Source organism: Chiloscyllium plagiosum, chromosome 9, assembly GCF_004010195.1.
Source record: "Chiloscyllium plagiosum isolate BGI_BamShark_2017 chromosome 9, ASM401019v2, whole genome shotgun sequence".
NCBI classification, from domain to species: Eukaryota; Metazoa; Chordata; class Chondrichthyes; order Orectolobiformes; family Hemiscylliidae; genus Chiloscyllium; species Chiloscyllium plagiosum.
In genome coordinates, this window is record NC_057718.1 from 89,701,413 (window position 1) to 89,718,982 (window position 17,570).

The following is a 17,570-nucleotide window of genomic DNA, read 5'->3' on the forward strand; positions in this document are numbered from 1 at the left end:
CGTGTGTGTGTGCCTGTGTGTATGTGCGTGGGTGTGTGTATGTGCGTGTGTGTGTGGCTGTGCGTGTGTGTGTGGCTGTGCGTGTGTGTGTGGCTGTGCGTGTGTGTGTGGCTGTGCGTGTGTGTGTGGCTGTGCGTGTGTGTGTGGCTGTGCGTGTGTGTGTGGCTGTGCGTGTGTGTGTGGCTGTGCGTGTGTGTGTGGCTGTGCGTGTGTGTGTGGCTGTGCGTGTGTGTGTGGCTGTGCGTGTGTGTGTGGCTGTGCGTGTGTGTGTGGCTGTGCGTGTGTGTGTGGCTGTGCGTGTGTGTGTGGCTGTGCGTGTGTGTGTGGCTGTGCGTGTGTGTGTGGCTGTGCGTGTGTGTGTGGCTGTGCGTGTGTGTGTGGCTGTGCGTGTGTGTGTGGCTGTGCGTGTGTGTGTGGCTGTGCGTGTGTGTGTGGCTGTGCGTGTGTGTGTGTCTGTGTTCGTGTGCCTATGTGTGCAGAAAGTTCCATATGCACCAATCTGAACTTTCCGGGGTTGGCATGAGTCCAATGAAATCTCAGAATTTCTCACAATAAAGCACCTTTCCTGTCCCCTGCCCACGGTGCCCATCCCATGGCCTGTCAACTCAGACATCCTACTCAAGCCTCCATCCTAATTGCTGTTGACGGAACCCTGAGCTGCTTCAGAGGGCAGTTAAGAGTCAGCCATCTTGCTGTGGGCCTGCAGTCACATGTAGGCCACACCAAGTAAAGATGGAGGATTTCCTTCCCACACAACGTGAGTAACATGGATGGATTTTCACAGTTACCGTCTCTGAGAGCAGCTTTATGCTGGTAGAAAGTGAGGACTGCAGATGCTGGAGATCAGAGTCAAAAATTGTGGTGCTGGAAAGGCACAGCCGGTCAGGCAGCATCCAAGGAGGAGGAGATATTGACCTTAAGTCCTGGGCTTCCTCCACCACCAAACTCTAACCACACGATGCCTGACGGAAGAACGCCTCATCCTCCGCCTTGGGACCTTCCAACCACAACGGATCAATGTCGATTTCACCTATTTTCTCATCTCCCCTCCCCCAGATCCAACCCTCCAACTCGGCACCACCCTCTTGAACTGTCCTACCTGTCCACCTTCCTTCCCAAATATCCGCTCCACCCTCCTCGCCGACTATCACCGTCACCCTCCATCTTCATCTACCTATCACCTTCCTAGCTACCTTCCCCCCACCCCAACACCCCCCATTTATCTCTCAGCCCCCTTGGGTCCCTCCCCACATTCCTGATGAAGAGCTTATGCTCGATATGTTGACTCTCCCTGTTCCTGGGATGCTTTTCCAGCACCACACTTTTTGAGCAGCTTTATATTCCCAATTTAATTAATTAGGATTCAGATTTCAACAACTACTGTGGTGGGGTTTGACTCCATGTTAATGAATCTTTAGATTACTACCTCGGAGACACCACCACCTCCAGGTTATGGCACAGCTAACATCATCGGAGCCAGGTTTCCTGGTTACCATTGCATCGTTGTGGGTGGAGCCTACTTGGCTATATTTATACAAGCTCCACTTACACCGGGCAATACTGAGGCCCACTGAGGGGAAGGATTGGATCTCCTTGAGCATGCACTCACATGGTCAGCTGGAGAGTGCCAGGTTACCTGATCACCAGGTTCCCCATCAATCTGGCAAGGATGATACCTCGGTATCTGCAAGTCTCAATCATCGCCCTCAGTTTGTGCATAAAAGGGAGGAGGCAGGGGTGTTGCTAATCGGCTGAGGGATTAGAAACGACCTTGAGGGATACATCAGAACAGGAAGTGAATTGATGACGCCCACAGATGAACGTCAAGGAGCCCACCCTCTGCTCGCTGTGCTGCATTCTTTTGTGGGAGTGATCTCCACGGCAACAGTAATTGCAGCAGAGGTAGCGGTTTCCGTAGCAACACACACACCGGATGCTGGAGAATACGAATCCCGTACCGATACTAGAGGAGCAGCAAACCGGGTTCTGAATTGGACGTCGAGGCTTTCCGAATTGTGGAATTAAAAGTCCACTTCTCAAAGTGGCCCCTACCCTCTTTCTACTGCACTTTAACCCCGGTCAGAAATCCTTTCAGATACTAGGTGCAACTCTCACTTGGTTCTTGCTTTGCAGCATGGTGCTCTTGATTTTCTACCCATTGCTGACCTCCAAGTGAAGAGTTGCCCACCCCCCACATCCGGCAGGTCATGACATGGAAGGTCACACATGTTTTGTTAACAAGAAGTACCCGTGAGATGCTGCCCAGAATGTCCTCACAGAACGGTCTAAGGCAATGCCCAAAGGGAGCTCAGGCAAATCTCCCAAGATCCAAATGTCCCTGTAACACCCGGAAACCTCCACTCGTGGCACAACCAATCACAGAAAGGTTGCCCACATCACGAGAATGGAAGGAGATGGTGAGAAGGGGCTACTCCAATCAGAGACCAGTTCTCATCTGTGCTTGCTTGATTGTGGGCCTATCAGCAAGAGGGGTAGGAGAGAAGCAACCTCCATTTGGAGGGGCAACGGGCAGTTAGGTAAATGTGTGAGGGAGTCACTGGGAACTGCTTTATCCCAGGTTGGGATTGTCAATTGCTTTTACATGAGGCCTACTTCATCAGAAGTCAAGACTAGGGCCGCCTCTACCCCAGGCCAAGATCAGGGACATCCTTCAACCAATGCCAGGATTAAGGCTGTCTCTATCCTAGGCTGCGATCAGGGACATCCTTTAACCAAGACCAGGACACATGGCCAAGATCAGGGACATCCTTTAACAAAGGCCGGTATAGAGCTGTCTCAACACTAGGCCGAGAGCGGGGACATGTTTTAACCAAGGCCGGGATTTGGGCTGTCTCTACACTAGGCCGAGATCAAGGACATCTTTTAACCAAGGCCGAGATAGAGCTGTCTCTACCCTAAGCCAAGATCAGGGACATCCTCTAACCAAGGCCAGGTTAGGGCTGTCTCTACACAAGGCCAAGATCGGGAGTAGGCCTAGATGATGGCTGTCTTTAGCCATGGCCATGATCCGGGGCCTCTTTTTGCCGTGACTGGGATTAGAGCCATCTTTACCTGAGGCTGGAATTGGGGTTGGGGGGGGTAGGGTGCAGTTTGTAATTGGTGGTGGTTGGTGTGGGGCGGGGGGGGTACGTGTAGGGGGAGAATGGAAGGCAGATGAAAGAGGGTTATGAGGACAAGGTCATGCATATAAGAATTGTAAACTGTGAATAAGACAGTGTGGAACTCTGCAAAGAATTTGACAAATTGATGGAGTGGGTAGATAGGTGGCAAATGAAGAGAAGTGTGAGGGATGCACTTTAGTCAGAAGAATATTGAAAGACCACGTAAAATAGGGGGTATAGTTATAAACCTGGGTCCCAGAGCAGAGGGTCCAGGGTGTGTATGTTCACAGGTCATTGATGGTGGCAGGACAGGTGGAGTGAACGGTTAATAAAGCATCCGGAACCCTCGGCTTTATGAACAGGGGCAGAGTGTACAATCATAATGAGTGACGTTGAATTACTCAGATACTGAAGTAATCCATGTTCATATGCAGCAAGACCTAGACAACATTCAGGGTCTGGCTGATAAGATGCAAGTCACATTCATGCCCCACCAGCATCTGTACCACGCGATGACCATCTCCAACAAGAGAGAACCCAACCATCACCTCTGGACATTCAGTGGTAACACCATTGCTGAATCACCTACTATCAAAAACTCTGGGGTTACCAATGACCAGTAACTGAACTGGACTAGTCATATAAATAATGTAACTACAAGAGCAGGTCAGAGGCCAGGAATACTGGAACAAGTAACTCAAATCCTGACTCCTTAAAACCTGCCCACCAACAGCAAGGCACAAGTCAGGATTGTGATGGAATGTTTGCCTGGATGAGCGCACCTTCAGTAACATTCAGGAACACCAGCCAGCAGCCCGCTTGATTGGCACTGCATCTAAGCCTAGTAACACTTCATCCCTTAACCAGCTACGCACAATGAAAGCAGTGTGCACCATCTGTGAGATTCAGTGCAGTAACTTCACTGAATGCCCAGGGATGATGGTTGGATTCTCTCTTGTTGGAGATGGTCATTGTCTGCTACTTGTATGACGTGAACGTTACTTGCTGAGACAGTACCTTCCAAACCTGCAACTCACCACCTTGGGATAGGTCAGTCCAACCTCTTGCCAGTCATATACGCAAGAACGATCCACCGGGGACGTGCCCACTCCACACAAGTTCAACTCCACTGCTTATCAACTTGGAGATATGGTGTTTGCCGTTACTAACAGATCTTGGTATTGGGATATGAGATTTATCCATCACTGAGGTAACAGGAATAAGACCAAGCCTCCAGGCCCAAGCACATCAATCAGGTCAAAGCAGTGAATAGTAACTACAGCTACAGATATGAGCGAGTTAGTTTGTTTTTAGATTAGATTCCCTACACTGTGGAAACAGGCCCATCAGCTCAACAAGTCCACATCGACCCTCTAAAGAGTAACCTACCCAGACCCATCTCCCTCTGACTAATGCACATAACACTATGGGCAATTTAGCATGGCCAATTCACTTAACCTGCACTTCTTTTGGACTGTGGGAGGAAACCAGAGCACCCAGAGGAAACCCACGTAAACACAGGGAGAATGTGCAAACTCCCCACACAGACAGTCACCCGAGGTGGGAATTGAACCCGGGTCCCTGGCACTATGAGGCAGCAGAGCTGACCACTGAGTCACCCGACAGGTGAATATTGAAGTGTCCCAGGATACCTGATGCCTGCAAGTTGCTGTTGTCAAACATTTTCCTCCTCCCCAGCCTTGTGGACGAACCAACATCAAGGTGTGTAGATTTACCGAGGATATAAAGAGAGCAGTTGATAGCTCCTTACCTTGGCCAAGTGAGAATTGATCCACTTTGTGAAAGTTCTCTTCTGTACAGCTTCCTGCTCATCTGTAAGACATTGACGGATCAGTTGTGAGAAATACGAGAAGGGGGATCATGAACATTGCTGCACACTAACAAAGAAGTACCTTTAAGCTAGCACTTGTTTGCAAATTTTTGTAACCAGCTAATGGCTACATGAGTAAACCACATTGCAAAGTAGGAGCCAGAACTAGAATGACATTTGTGTGTGGTGGAAGACTTAGAGACAGGGAGCCTGGATGCCAACTGCCTCCTGCAATAGTCAGTGTAAGGATGTGAGAGCTCCCAGTGAAGGGAATCAAGATGGTCTCTCTTCCAAGTTCCCTGTACCCAGAGTAATTTAGAGCCATAGAGGTATACAGCACGGAAACAGATTCTTTGGTCCAATTTGTCCATGCGGATCAGATATCCCAACCCAATCTAGCCCCATTTGCCAGCACTTGGCCCATATCCCTCCAAACCCTTCCTATTCATACACCCATCCAGGTGTCTTTGAAATGTGGCAATTGTACCAGCCTCCACCACTTCCTGTGGCCTCCATCATCTGCCAACACAGCTTTAGGGAGATTTGCTGAACGGTCTCCCACCATGGAAATTAATGGGAATGAGAATCAGACTAATGGGCAGCCCATGCACATTGCCATTGTAGCGATTGCAGGGACTGAGGGCAGACATGCCATTTTTCAGTTCAGTTACTACACACAGACTCCATCTACCTCCTCGGTCAGTTGACAAAGATTCCACGGTGTGACATTTTTGAACAGCTAACAGGAGTTATCCCCAGGACGCTCGTCAATGTCTGTCCCTTAGCCACCAACTTAACTGGCCATTTGTAAAATTTGTGGGATCTTGGTATGCTACCATCTTCACCCACAAAATAATCGCGACTACATTTCCAAATGTAATTAGTGGTTTAATAAGTAATTCGGGAGTGCACACCAAGGTGTAGTGGTAATATACAAGCAAGAATATCTTATTTTATCTATCTTCACAGAACACAATAGAAGAGAAAGACTTTACCCTCCTCTTTTGTTAGAATGCAGCAGAATTAAAATCAAAATAAACAAAGAACTCCATATTACAATGTTTTTGTTTGTCTCTGTCAGCGCTGGCTGGTTAGCATGCATTTGTACTTCAGAGAATTCAGACAAAGAATTCGTGCAGAGCAAGTTAAATTCAGCGAACTAATTAGCATTAACAAAAATATAACCAGACAACAGGTCAGTCAGTACCTGTAAGGGGACAAGTGAGTTTAATGTTAATTGTTTCAAGCAGAGACTCATTTTAACACAGGTCTCCAACCTGTCCATTTCTATTCACAGCTGGAAATGTGTTGCTGGAAAAGCGCAGCAGGTCAGGCAGCATCCAGGGAACAGGAGAATCGACGTTTCGGGCATAAGCCCTTCTTCAGGAAAGAAGCCATTCCTGAAGAAGGGCTTATGCCCGAAACGTCGATTCTCCTGTTCCCTGGATGCTGCCTGACCTGCTGCGCTTTTCCAGCAACACATTTCCAGCTCTGATCTCCAGCATCTGCAGACCTCACTTTCTCCTCAACCATTTCTATTCACAGTCATGCTGAACCTGTCACGGATTTCTGCCAGGTTTTGTTTCAATCGCTGATTTTATTCCAGTGCATATTTTTCCCCTCTCGAGATTTATAAATCACAGCTGCTGTTCGCATGTGAAATGTTAACACTGCAAATTCCAAATCAAACTACCACTGTATTAACTGTTGCTCTTTTAAAATTCACTCAGGAAACATGAGCATCGGCGGCTGGGCCCAGCATTTATTGCCCATCCCCAGTTGCCCTTCAGAAGGTATGGGTGAGCTGTCTTCTTGAACGTCTGCAGTCCACGTGTTGTGGGTTGACCCACAATGCCCTTCGGGAGGGAATTCCAGGAGTTTGACACAACAACAGTGAAGGAATGGCGATATATTTCTGTCAGGATGGTGAGTGGCCTGGGGAGAGACTTGCAGGGGATGGTGTTCCCATTGATCTACTGCCCTTGTCCTTCGAGCTGGAAGAAGTGATGGATTTGGAAGGTGCTCTCTTGAGGATCTTTGGTGAATTTCTCCAGTGCATCTTGCAGATAGTGCACACTGCCGCTACCGAGCATCAGCGGTGAAAGGCAATCAAGCAGTGCACTTTGTCCTGGATGGTGTCAAGCTTCTTGAGTTATAAGGAGAGGCTAGATAGGCTGGGACTTTGTTCACTGGAGTGTAGGAGGTTGAGACTGACCTTATAGAGATTTATAAAATCATCAGGGGTATGCATAATGTGAATAGCATGTGTCTTTTCCCTAGGAGTCATATAGGTGTACAGCTTGGAAACAGACCCTTCGGTCCAACCCATCCATGCCGACCAGATATCCTAACCTAATCTAGTCCCACCTGCCAGCACCTGGCCCATATCCCTCAAAACCCTTCCTATTCATATACCCATTCAAATGCCACTTAAATGTTGCAATTGTACCAGCCTCCACCACTTCCTCTGGCAGCTCATTCCATATACGTACCACCCTCTGTGATTTGGATGTGAACATTGGAGGTATAGTTAGTAAGTTTGCAGATGACACCAAAATTGGAGGTGTAGTGGACAACAAAGAAGGTTACCTCAGAGTACAATGGGACCTTGATCACATGGGCCAATAGGCTGAGAAGTGGCAGATGGAGTTTAATTTAGATAAATGAGAGATGCTGCATTTTGGAAAGGCAAATCAGGGCAGGACCTATACATAAGGTCCAGGGGAATGTTGCTGAACAAAGAGACCTTGGACTGCAGGTTCATAGCTCCTTGAGAGTAGAGTCGCAGGTAGATAGGATAATGAAGAAGGTATGCTTTACTTACTTTTTGTCATTTACATAAATGATTTGGATGTGAGCATAAGAGGTACAGTTAGTAAGTTTGCAGATGACACCAAAATTGGAGGTGTAGTGGACATCAAAGAGGGTTACCTCAGATTACAACAGGATCTGGACCAGATGGGCCAATGGGCTGAGAAGTGGCAGATGGAGTTTAATTCAGATAAATGCCAGGTGCTGCATTTTGGGAAAGCAGCACTACACTTAATGGTAAGGTCAGAGGGAGTGTTGCTGAACAAAGAGACTTCTACACTTAATGGTAAGGTCAGAGGGAGTGTTGCTGAACAAAGAGACCTTGAAGTGCAGGTTCATAGCTCCTTGAAAGTGGAGTTTCAGGTAGATAGGATAGTGAAGAAGGTGTTTGGTATGGTTTCCTTTATTGGTCAGAGTATTGAGTACAGAAGCTGAGAGGTCATGTTGCGACTGTACAGGACACTGGTTAGGCCACTGTTGGAATATTGCAAGCAATTCTGGTCTCCTTCCTATCGGAAAGATGTTGTGAAACTTGAAAGAGTTCAGAAAAGATCTATAAGGATGTTGCCAGGGTTGGATGATTTGAGCTATAGGGAGAGGCTGAACAGGCTGGGGCTGTTTTCCCTGGAGCATCGGAGGCTGAGGGGTGACCTTATAGAGGTTTACAAAATTAGGAGGGCTTGGATAGGGTAAATAGACAAAGTCTTTTCCCTGGGATTGGGGAGTCCAGAACTAGAGGGCATAGGTTTAGGGTGAGAGGGGAAAGATATAAAAGAGATCTAAGGGGCAATTTTTTCACACAGAGGATGATATGGGTATGGAATGAGCTGCTAGAGGAAGTGGTGGAGGCTGGTACAATTGCAACATTTAAGAGGCATTTGGATGGGTATATGAATAGGAAGGGTTTGGAGGGATATGGGCCGGGTGCTGGCAGGTGAGACTAGATTGGGTTGGGATATCTGGTTGGCATGGACAGGTTGGACCGAAGGGTCTGTTTCCATGCTGTACATCTCTATGACTCTATGGTCAGAGCATTGAGTACAGGAGTTGGGAGGTCATGTTGCGGCTGTACAGGACATTGGTTAGGCCACTGTTGGAGCACCGCATTCAATACTGATCTCCCTGCTATAGGAAAGACATTGTGAAAGTTGAAAGGGTGGCAGAAAAGATTTACAAGGATGTTGCCTGGGTTGGAGGATTTGAACTACAGGGGGAGGCTGAAGAGGCTGGGGCTGTTTTCCCTGGAGCGTCGGAGGCTGAGGGGTAACTTTATAGGGGTTTATAAAATCATGAAGGGCATGGATAGAGTGAATAGCCAAGGAAGTCCAAAACTAGAGGGCATAGGTTAAGGGTGAGAGGGGAAAGATTTAAAAAGGTCCTGAACGGCAACATTTTCACTCAGAGGGTGGTGCATGTATGGAATGAGCTGCCAGAGGAAGTGGTGGAGATTGGTACAATTGCAAAATTGAAAAGACATCCAAATGGGTACACAAATAGGAAGGGTTTAGAGGTTTATGGGCCAAATGAAAGCCAATGGGACTAGGTTAATTTAGGGTATCTGGTCGACATGGACAAGTTGGAGCGAAGGTTCTGTTTCTGTTCTGTACGTCTCTAAGACTCTATGTCAATGATTCTATGTGAGCTCTACACTCTTGTGAATGAACAAGAGCAGGCTGAATTGAACATAACTGTATAGAGAGAGTCATAAGACAAGACACCTTCTCTGGATCCCTATGGAACCAGGCTGCAGTCCCATGTGATTTCATACCACCAGGACTTAGCTCTCCTACTCTCACTAATGATACCTGAAGAAACGGTATAATTCTCCTTACAGTCATGGGTTCAAATCCTACTCCAGAGCAAAGAGCCTATAATCCAGGCTGATACTCCAGTGTAAGTACTGAGGGAGCACTGCATTGTGGGAGGTGCTGTCCGTCATTCAAGGTGCGAAACCAAGCTACGTGCCACGCTCTAAGGTGGATGTTGGCAATCCTGTGCCGCTCTCAGAAGTGAGTTATGATGTCCGGGTCAACAAGAATTCTTCAACCAATATCTAAAAGAGGTATTTAATTGCTGTTCATGGGACCTTATTGTACATATATTGGCTGCCTTCTTTCCTTACATTACAACTGGTTGCAATTTAAAGACATATATTGACTGTAAAGTGCTTTGAATGCATAAAAGGTTGTGAATGGTGCTTTATAAATTCAAGCTGCTCATACACTGCATCCCAAAATAGCATTTTCTGTGAGAAACCTAGCTAATTAGCATTTCAATGAATCAACAATACCCATTTCCAGAATCTCACGAGGAAGTCTGTTCCATTGGTTGACCACTTGCTCAGAAATCAGCTTCGAGAGTACCCTCTTTTACTTCTTAAAGGTTAATGGGGGTTTCAAAAAAAATTCCAAGTCGAAATGTCTCCTTAAGTGACAAAAGGAGAAATTAGAGGCATTTGCTACAAAAGATACTGGGAGCAGCAAAAGACTTCCTTTTGGACAGCGTTAGTAAGCGAAAAATAAAAAAGCAAGTGATTCCCTTGATAATATAACTGTAAGATGTCAGGAGATAAAAATAACAGGCCCAGAAATAATTCCTGTTACAACGAGCTTTGACTGCGGAAAGCAGCACTTTTTTTTCCACAGCCTTTTGGAGACTTTTACAAGTTTGGGAAGATGTTAGAGACCGTGAGCTGGTTCTGGTCATTCTGTCAGCTCTGACACGAGTAAGATCATTGCAACCACCTTCCAGTCTCCCTGTATCCATAACTACCTGAAAAGATATCAAATGCTGTAGATGTTTATTGCAATACAACATTCATCATCTCCCTGATTGATAGCCTCAGCCTGGCGGAAGCTCTCTGACCTCGAGCAGATTTATTCAGATGGTGTGCCCGTTGTGGTGAAGTAACTGGACACTCAGAAACTAAATGGTTAGCACGACTGCCTCACAGTTGCAGGGACCTGGGTTCGATTCCAGCCTCGGATGACTGTCTGTGTAGAGTTTGCACATTTTCCCTGTGTCTGCGTGGGTTTCCTCCGGGTGCTCTGGTTTCCTCCCACAGTCCAAAGATGTACAGGTTGGGTGGATTGGCCACACTAAATTGCTTATCGTGTCCAGGGGTGTGCAGGTTGGGTGGACTGGTCATGCTAAATTACCCACAGCGTACAAGCATGTCAAACCTAGCCATGGGTAATGCGCAAGTATGGGGATAGGATGGCGGCTTGGGTCTGGACGCTCTTCGGAGGGTCGGTGCAGATCCAATGGGCTGAATGGCCTCACTCTGCACTGGAGGGCTTTAATGATGAGAGAAGGTGCCTCACAAGAGGTTTCTGGCTGTTGTGAAATTTCTTATAATAAAGCAGGGCAGGGTAAAGGTGTTAAAGTAACAATAAACCAGTGAAATCTGAGAATGAACAGAGAAATGACTAACCGTAGATCTGAAAACAAATCATCGATTGTACTTACAATCTTGTTCCACCTAGAAGGCAGAAATGAGCGTATCAGAGGGGTTTTGCTCAGGTTCCACTGGGAACATAGCTGATTGCTAAAGCTAGATCTGAGGGTCCTGCTGCAAACTGCCTGGAGACCAAGTAAAGTGTTCAGTGACTGGGGGTACCACTCCCTCTGACCACCCATGGGAACACAAGCCAGACTCAGGCTCTCCAGAGAGGCTTTGCCCCTGCAATGGGGGCACCAGACATTCTGGCTACGGGACCACACCCCATTCAACTGTGACTGCCTCGATATGATGGGGATGCCTGGCGTATCAGGTTTGAGTGGGTACCTTACTTTCTGATATTTGGCCTTGTCATTCGAAGTCAGGTGCTCCTGAAGTCAATGTAAGTGAAAGTGGTTGATTCTCTTCGCATGACACTGTTACACAATCCAAGCCTTGACAGCAGATTGGGCAGGACCATTGCTCTATAGACTTTCAGTTCGATCGAGGCAATAATGATTGCCAAATTTTAGCAGGGTGTGTGTTGACTGATTACCTAGACTACTACTTGACTGTCCTGAACTGATTGGCTCGTGAGATCATTTCTGATGGATTTAAGGATCAACCACATTGATGTTGGTCTTCAACTCCAGTTAAAGATAGTCCCCAAAGGACTTCAAAACAAAATGGGTTATTAACCCACTCCATTATTCATGAATCGGTGGACTTTCCTATGTGGGTTGTAACAATTCCTAGTTTAGTCATATCCCATAATGTTACCAGCCTCTGCAAAATATTGGCAGAAGCTGTGACTGAGTAGCAATGAACCACTGGTCAACCATTTTAGCAATAATGACAACAGCAACTTTCCATTTTCAATATGTTCATCCATCAAGTCTAAACATTCCAGCTTCCATGTTGGCATTTGTACATATGTCTCTAGATTATCATTCTGTCAAGGTCACATCATTTATCTTTATTTATTTTTCACTGTGGACTAAAACAGCAAAAGAACTGTTTTTGAAGCCAATAGACTATGTAAGGAATTGCTGCACCTTAAAAACCCAGTTACTGGGACTCATTGTGAGCTGTGTTCACACTGCTGCTTTGCAAGGAGTGAGGGAGGAGAGATAAGTGACATACAGTCATAGAGTCATAGAGATGTACAGCATGGAAACAGACCCTTCGGTCCAACCCGTCCATGCCGACCAGTACCAGGCTGTGTTGAGTAAGATTTGACCAGCAACAGATTTCTGATTGGTTTGTGCAATCGTGAACAATTGTGAATGCCAGAGATCATCAGCCTGACAATCGCGCTCTGATTGGTTCTGGGCAGGTGAACATTTGGTGTGTGTGAACAATACAGAGGCCCAAGGTCTCCACACTGGAAGAAGCAGGAGTGAAGTAACTTGAGCCTGGAGACAGACACTTATTTTCTCCCAGCATTTGATAGAAGCTGTTGCCTCACACCAGTCTCTGTGAAACTAAACAATTAGTGTGCAAATCCCCTCATGTCCATGAATGAATTGAAGGATCCTGGAAGGTATGAGGTCAGAGAACAGAAAGTTTTGGGGAGAAAAAAGAGGAAAAGCCTTGGACTGGTGCTATTGAACTGTGATTTCCCAGTATCTTTTCCTCCCTCTAGAACACCCAGGGCTTATTTGTTTGTCTGCAATGTGTGTGTGTGAGCATGTACATGTGTCTGTGAGTGGGTGTGTGTAGGGGTGTATGTGTGTGCATGTATCTGTGAGTGTGTGTGTATGTGTCTGAGTGTGTATGTGTGTCTGTGCGTGCATACATGTGTCTGTGAGTGTGTGTGTGTGTGCACGTACATGTGTCTGTGAGTGGGTGTGTGTAGGGGTGTATGTGTGTGCATGTATCTGTGAGTGTGTGTGTGTGTGTGCATGTGTCTGAGTGTGTATGTGTGTCTGTGCGTGCATACATGTGTCTGTGAGTGTGTGTGTGTGTGCACGTACATGTGTCTGTGAGTGGGTGTGTGTAGGGGTGTATGTGTGTGCATGTATCTGTGAGTGTGTGTGTGTGTGTGCATGTGTCTGAGTGTGTATGTGTGTCTGTGCGTGCATACATGTGTCTGTGAGTGTGTGTGTGTGTGCACGTACATGTGTCTGTGAGTGGGTGTGTGTAGGGGTGTATGTGTGTGCATGTATCTGTGAGTGTGTGTGTATGTGTCTGAGTGTGTATGTGTGTCTGTGCGTGCATACATGTGTCTGTGAGTGTGTGTGTGTGTGCACGTACATGTGTCTGTGAGTGGGTGTGTGTAGGGGTGTACGTGTGTGCATGTGTCTGTGAGTCTGTGTGTGTGTCCATGAGTGTGCATGTGTCTGTGTGTGTGTGTGTGCATGTGTGTACATGTGTCTGTGAGTGTGTGTGTGCATATGTCTGATTGTGTGTGTGTGTGAGTGCATGTGCGTGCATGTGTGTACATGTGTGTGCATAAGTGCCTGTATGTGCATAAGTGCCTGTATGTGCACATGTCTCTGTGAGTGTGTGTGCATGCATTAATGCACATGTCTGTGTGTGCGTGTGCATATGTGTCTATGTGTATGCATGTGTCTGTGTGTGAGTGTGTGTATGTGTGTATGTGTCTGTGCGGATGTGTCTATGCATGTGTGTGTTGTGGTGTGCATGTGTCTAGGGATTTTAAAGGGGCCTAGAGTTTCAACAAACAGAGTTATATAGGAGAAAGTGAGGACTGCAGATGCTGGAGATCAGAGTCGAGAGTATGGTGCTGGAAAAGCACAGCAGGTCAGGTAGCATCCGAGGAGCAGGAGAATCAATGTTTTGGGCGAGAGCCCTTCATCAGCAATGAGGCTGTGAGTCGAGGGATATGGAGAGATAAATGGGAGGGGATGGGGCGGGGGGAAGGTTGCTGGGAATATGGTAGGTAGATGGAGATGGGGGTAATAGTGATAGGTCGGAGAGGAGGGTGGTGTGGAGAGGTGGGTAGGAAGATGGACAGGTAGAACAGTTCATGAAGGCGGTGTCGAGTTGGAAGGTTGGCACTGGAATACGGTGAGGGGAGGGTAAATGAGGAAACTGGTAAAATCCACATTGATGCTGTGTGGTTGGAGGGTCCCGAGGTAGAAGCTGAGTTGTGTGTTAATCCAATCACAATTCTGTTTACCTGTAGATAGAACATATTTATTTGTAATACTCAGTAGTTCCTATTAAATACAGGAACCTGGTCAGTTAACCTGAGTTCATCAGACAGATAAGTGGGCACATCAGGAGGAGTGGAGTTCAAGAATCGGTGCACCTTCCCAATTGTAGCAATTCCTAGTTTAGTCATACACCATAATGCTACCAGCCTTGGCAATATATTGGCAGAAGCCATAACTGAGTAGCAATGAATCAATGGTCAACAATTCTCTCAATAACAACAACAGCAACCCACCCCTGTGCCTTGGGATGTCTGATTGACACAAAAGAGCAGGTTCACTTTTGACTGTTTTGAGTTGTGCTCAAGTGCCCAGTGGAGTGGGTAAGTCTAACCCTGACCTTTAATCCTCTTGAGTTTAACTCTCCGTACATGAGACTGAGTGATTTTAATCTTAGAATTCAGACTCAATGTGAACGGGAGAGTCAGAAAGGTGAACTGACTCAGTCACAGAAACCAGAAGATGCCAGGTCTCTCACATCGAGCTCTGAGCCACCTACTCATATGGTGAATGGGTAGAGCGATGTTGAAGACAAGAGTAGACGATTGAAGAGTTGCAGAGGGCTGGTTGGACAGAGCAGGTCATGGACAACTCCATAAGGTCGGTGGGGCGCGTGGGGCAGTCAAACTTGGCTTTAGCTATCATGCTGAGAAGAGGAACCAGCTGCGAGCTGAGGTTGCTGAGCAATCAAAACTCTTAGGCCAATGCCCTGTGGACTGTCCCCAAGCCGAATAAGGAAGTGGACATCGAAGGTTCCTGGGAGCAGGGAAGGGGGAACCCGCAAAAGCCCAACCTCAATGGTGTTGAAAGGTCAAGAAGCTTCTTTGCTCACCCACTGACCTTAATTTCCTTCTTAGTTCCTCCATTCTCTGGAATCAACAACTTGCATTCACATTGCACCTTCGTAAATCATCCCAAGATGCTTCACAGAAGTATATTCAGAGACCGAGCCACATGAGAAGACAATTGTGCACGAGGGTCATAAGAAAGGAGAGAGATGGCCTAGTGGTATTACCTAGTGGGGCAGCAATGGCCTAATGGTATGATCATTAAACTGGGGACCTGGGTTCAAATCCCACCATGGCTGATGGCGGAATTTGAATTTGATAAAAACTTGGAATTAATTACCATTGCCAGTTATTGGGAAAAAACCCATCTGGTTCACTCATTCCCTTCAGGGAAGGAAATCTGCCACACTTACCTGGTCTGGCCTACATGTGACTCCAGACCCACAGCGATGTGGTTGACTCTCAACTCCCCTTTATGTGATTAGGAATGGGGTAATATGTGCTGCCCTAGCTGGTGACACCTACATCTTGTGAATTAATTTTCTAAACAAGTTGGAGACATTTGGACAAGCAAAGAGAAGGAATTTCTCAGCCTGGGGCTGCCTATGGTGAAGCCATTAAAATATGAGAAATGAAACAGGCCAGAATTAGATGAGTGTTGAAAATGAGGATGCATCAGATGACTGACATAGGGTATAAAGGTGCTTCGAAATGATTAGAATACAATTCCTACTGTGTGGAAACAGGCCCTTCAGCCCAACAAGTCCACACTGACCCTCTGAAGAGTAATCCACCCAGACCCATTCCCCAACCATACATTTAGCCCTGACTAATGCACCTAACATTATGGGCAATTTAGCATGGCCGATTCACCTGACCTGCCCATCTTTGGACTGAGGGAGGAAACCCACGCAGACACAGGGAAAATGTGCAATCTCCACACAGACACCCAAGGCAGAGATCAAACCCAGGTCCCTGGCACTGTGAGGCAGCAGTGCTAACCACTGAGCTACCGTGCCACCCATCTTGAAGATGTGAATTTTAAAATCAAGGCACTCTCAATCCTAGAGCTTTGGTTCAGTAAGCTCAGGGGCAATGATCAAACAGGATTCCATGTGAAGTGGGATCGAGACTGCAGATGGGCTGAAGATCTATCTGGAAGAAGACTGATTCCTGACCGACCCTTCGTTTAAAGCAGAAGTAATACTTTGTAGGTCCAAGGAGCCCCCTGGTCCTGGAACACCATATAAATAGTGCAAGTTCCTAACAAACCCCCCCCCCCCCCCCACAGTGGGGTGAGTTCACGCCAGCAGTGTAGCCTAGGGCAGAGACAGTCCTGGGACTGTGCTGATGCCTCACAGGGTTTGTGAAAGGTAAATAAAACTGCAAAAGCCTTCTCATGCATTAGTGAGGCTTCTGTTAGAATCAGAATTGAGAGTGTGGTGCTGAAAAAGCACGGCCGGTCAGGCAGTATCCGAGGAGCAGGTGAGTCGACATTTCGGGCATAAGCCCTTCAACAGGCTTCTGTTAGAATCAGGAGGGAAGTGGAATACTGCATCCACTGTGCCCAGGAATAAAACACCACTGGGTTCAGTGATAAAACACCACTGTGCCCAGGAATAAAACACCACTGGGTTCAGTGATAAAACACCACTGGGTTCAGTGATAAAACACCACTGTGCCCAGGAATAAAACACCACTGGGTTCAGTGATAAAACACCACTGGGTTCAGTGATAAAACACCACTGGGTTCAGTGATAAAACACCACTGGGTTCAGTGATAAAACACCACTGGGTTCAGTGATAGCTCCTGATTTTAGCAACTGGGTTCCACTTTGCACTTTTCTGGCTGTGTTTTAAAATAAAGCAAAGTCTGCTTCATTAACCAGTCGTCTTTAGTTCGTAATGCTGGACTGTATTTCACTAGGACCGTGAAAACGCGATTCTACTGAAGCCCTCAGCTAGACTGCACACCGAGAGCTGGGCTGTGCTGGCACTTACACTTGCTGAGGGGACGCCACACATCCAAGTGAGTACACGGTTTTATAAAGCCTCAGCAGAAGCAGCCGTATTGACAACTTACCGTGGAGATACTGAAAGAATCCAGTCACTAGGTTCAGTGATGTCACCCTCTTGCCAGAGACTCCTTTGCAGCTGGCCATTATGTGTGACGCATCTTGCAATGAATCGGTAAAATGTTTTAAAATTCCAATGATCCCCGAGGGAGGGGCGGGGTTTGATTCTGCGGGAACGTCCTCCTGCGTGGTCTCACCTGCGCGGTGTCTCCCCCCCCTCCATGGACGTGCAGAGTGACCCCAGGCGGGTGCTGAGTGGGATTTTTAATTCCTGACTTCCTCCCGCCCAGTTTCTGTGAAAGATGAGATGGGGTGGGGAGTCCGG

General features: G+C 47.1%; 1 protein-coding gene across 1 annotated transcript in view; it reads right to left on the reverse strand.

Moving 5' to 3' along the window:
* Positions 1-17,349, reverse strand: part of syne1b (spectrin repeat containing, nuclear envelope 1b) — a 502,247-nt gene extending 484,898 nt beyond the window's left edge. Inside the window, exons 1-2 of the mRNA XM_043696857.1 lie at positions 17,254-17,349; positions 4,894-4,955 (exon numbers count right to left, since the gene is read on the reverse strand). Of these exons, the coding sequence (XP_043552792.1) occupies positions 4,894-4,955; positions 17,254-17,332 (141 nt within the window). The 5' untranslated portion in view covers positions 17,333-17,349. The remainder of the gene's footprint in view (positions 1-4,893; positions 4,956-17,253) is intronic.
* Positions 17,350-17,570: the final 221 nt, after the last annotated feature.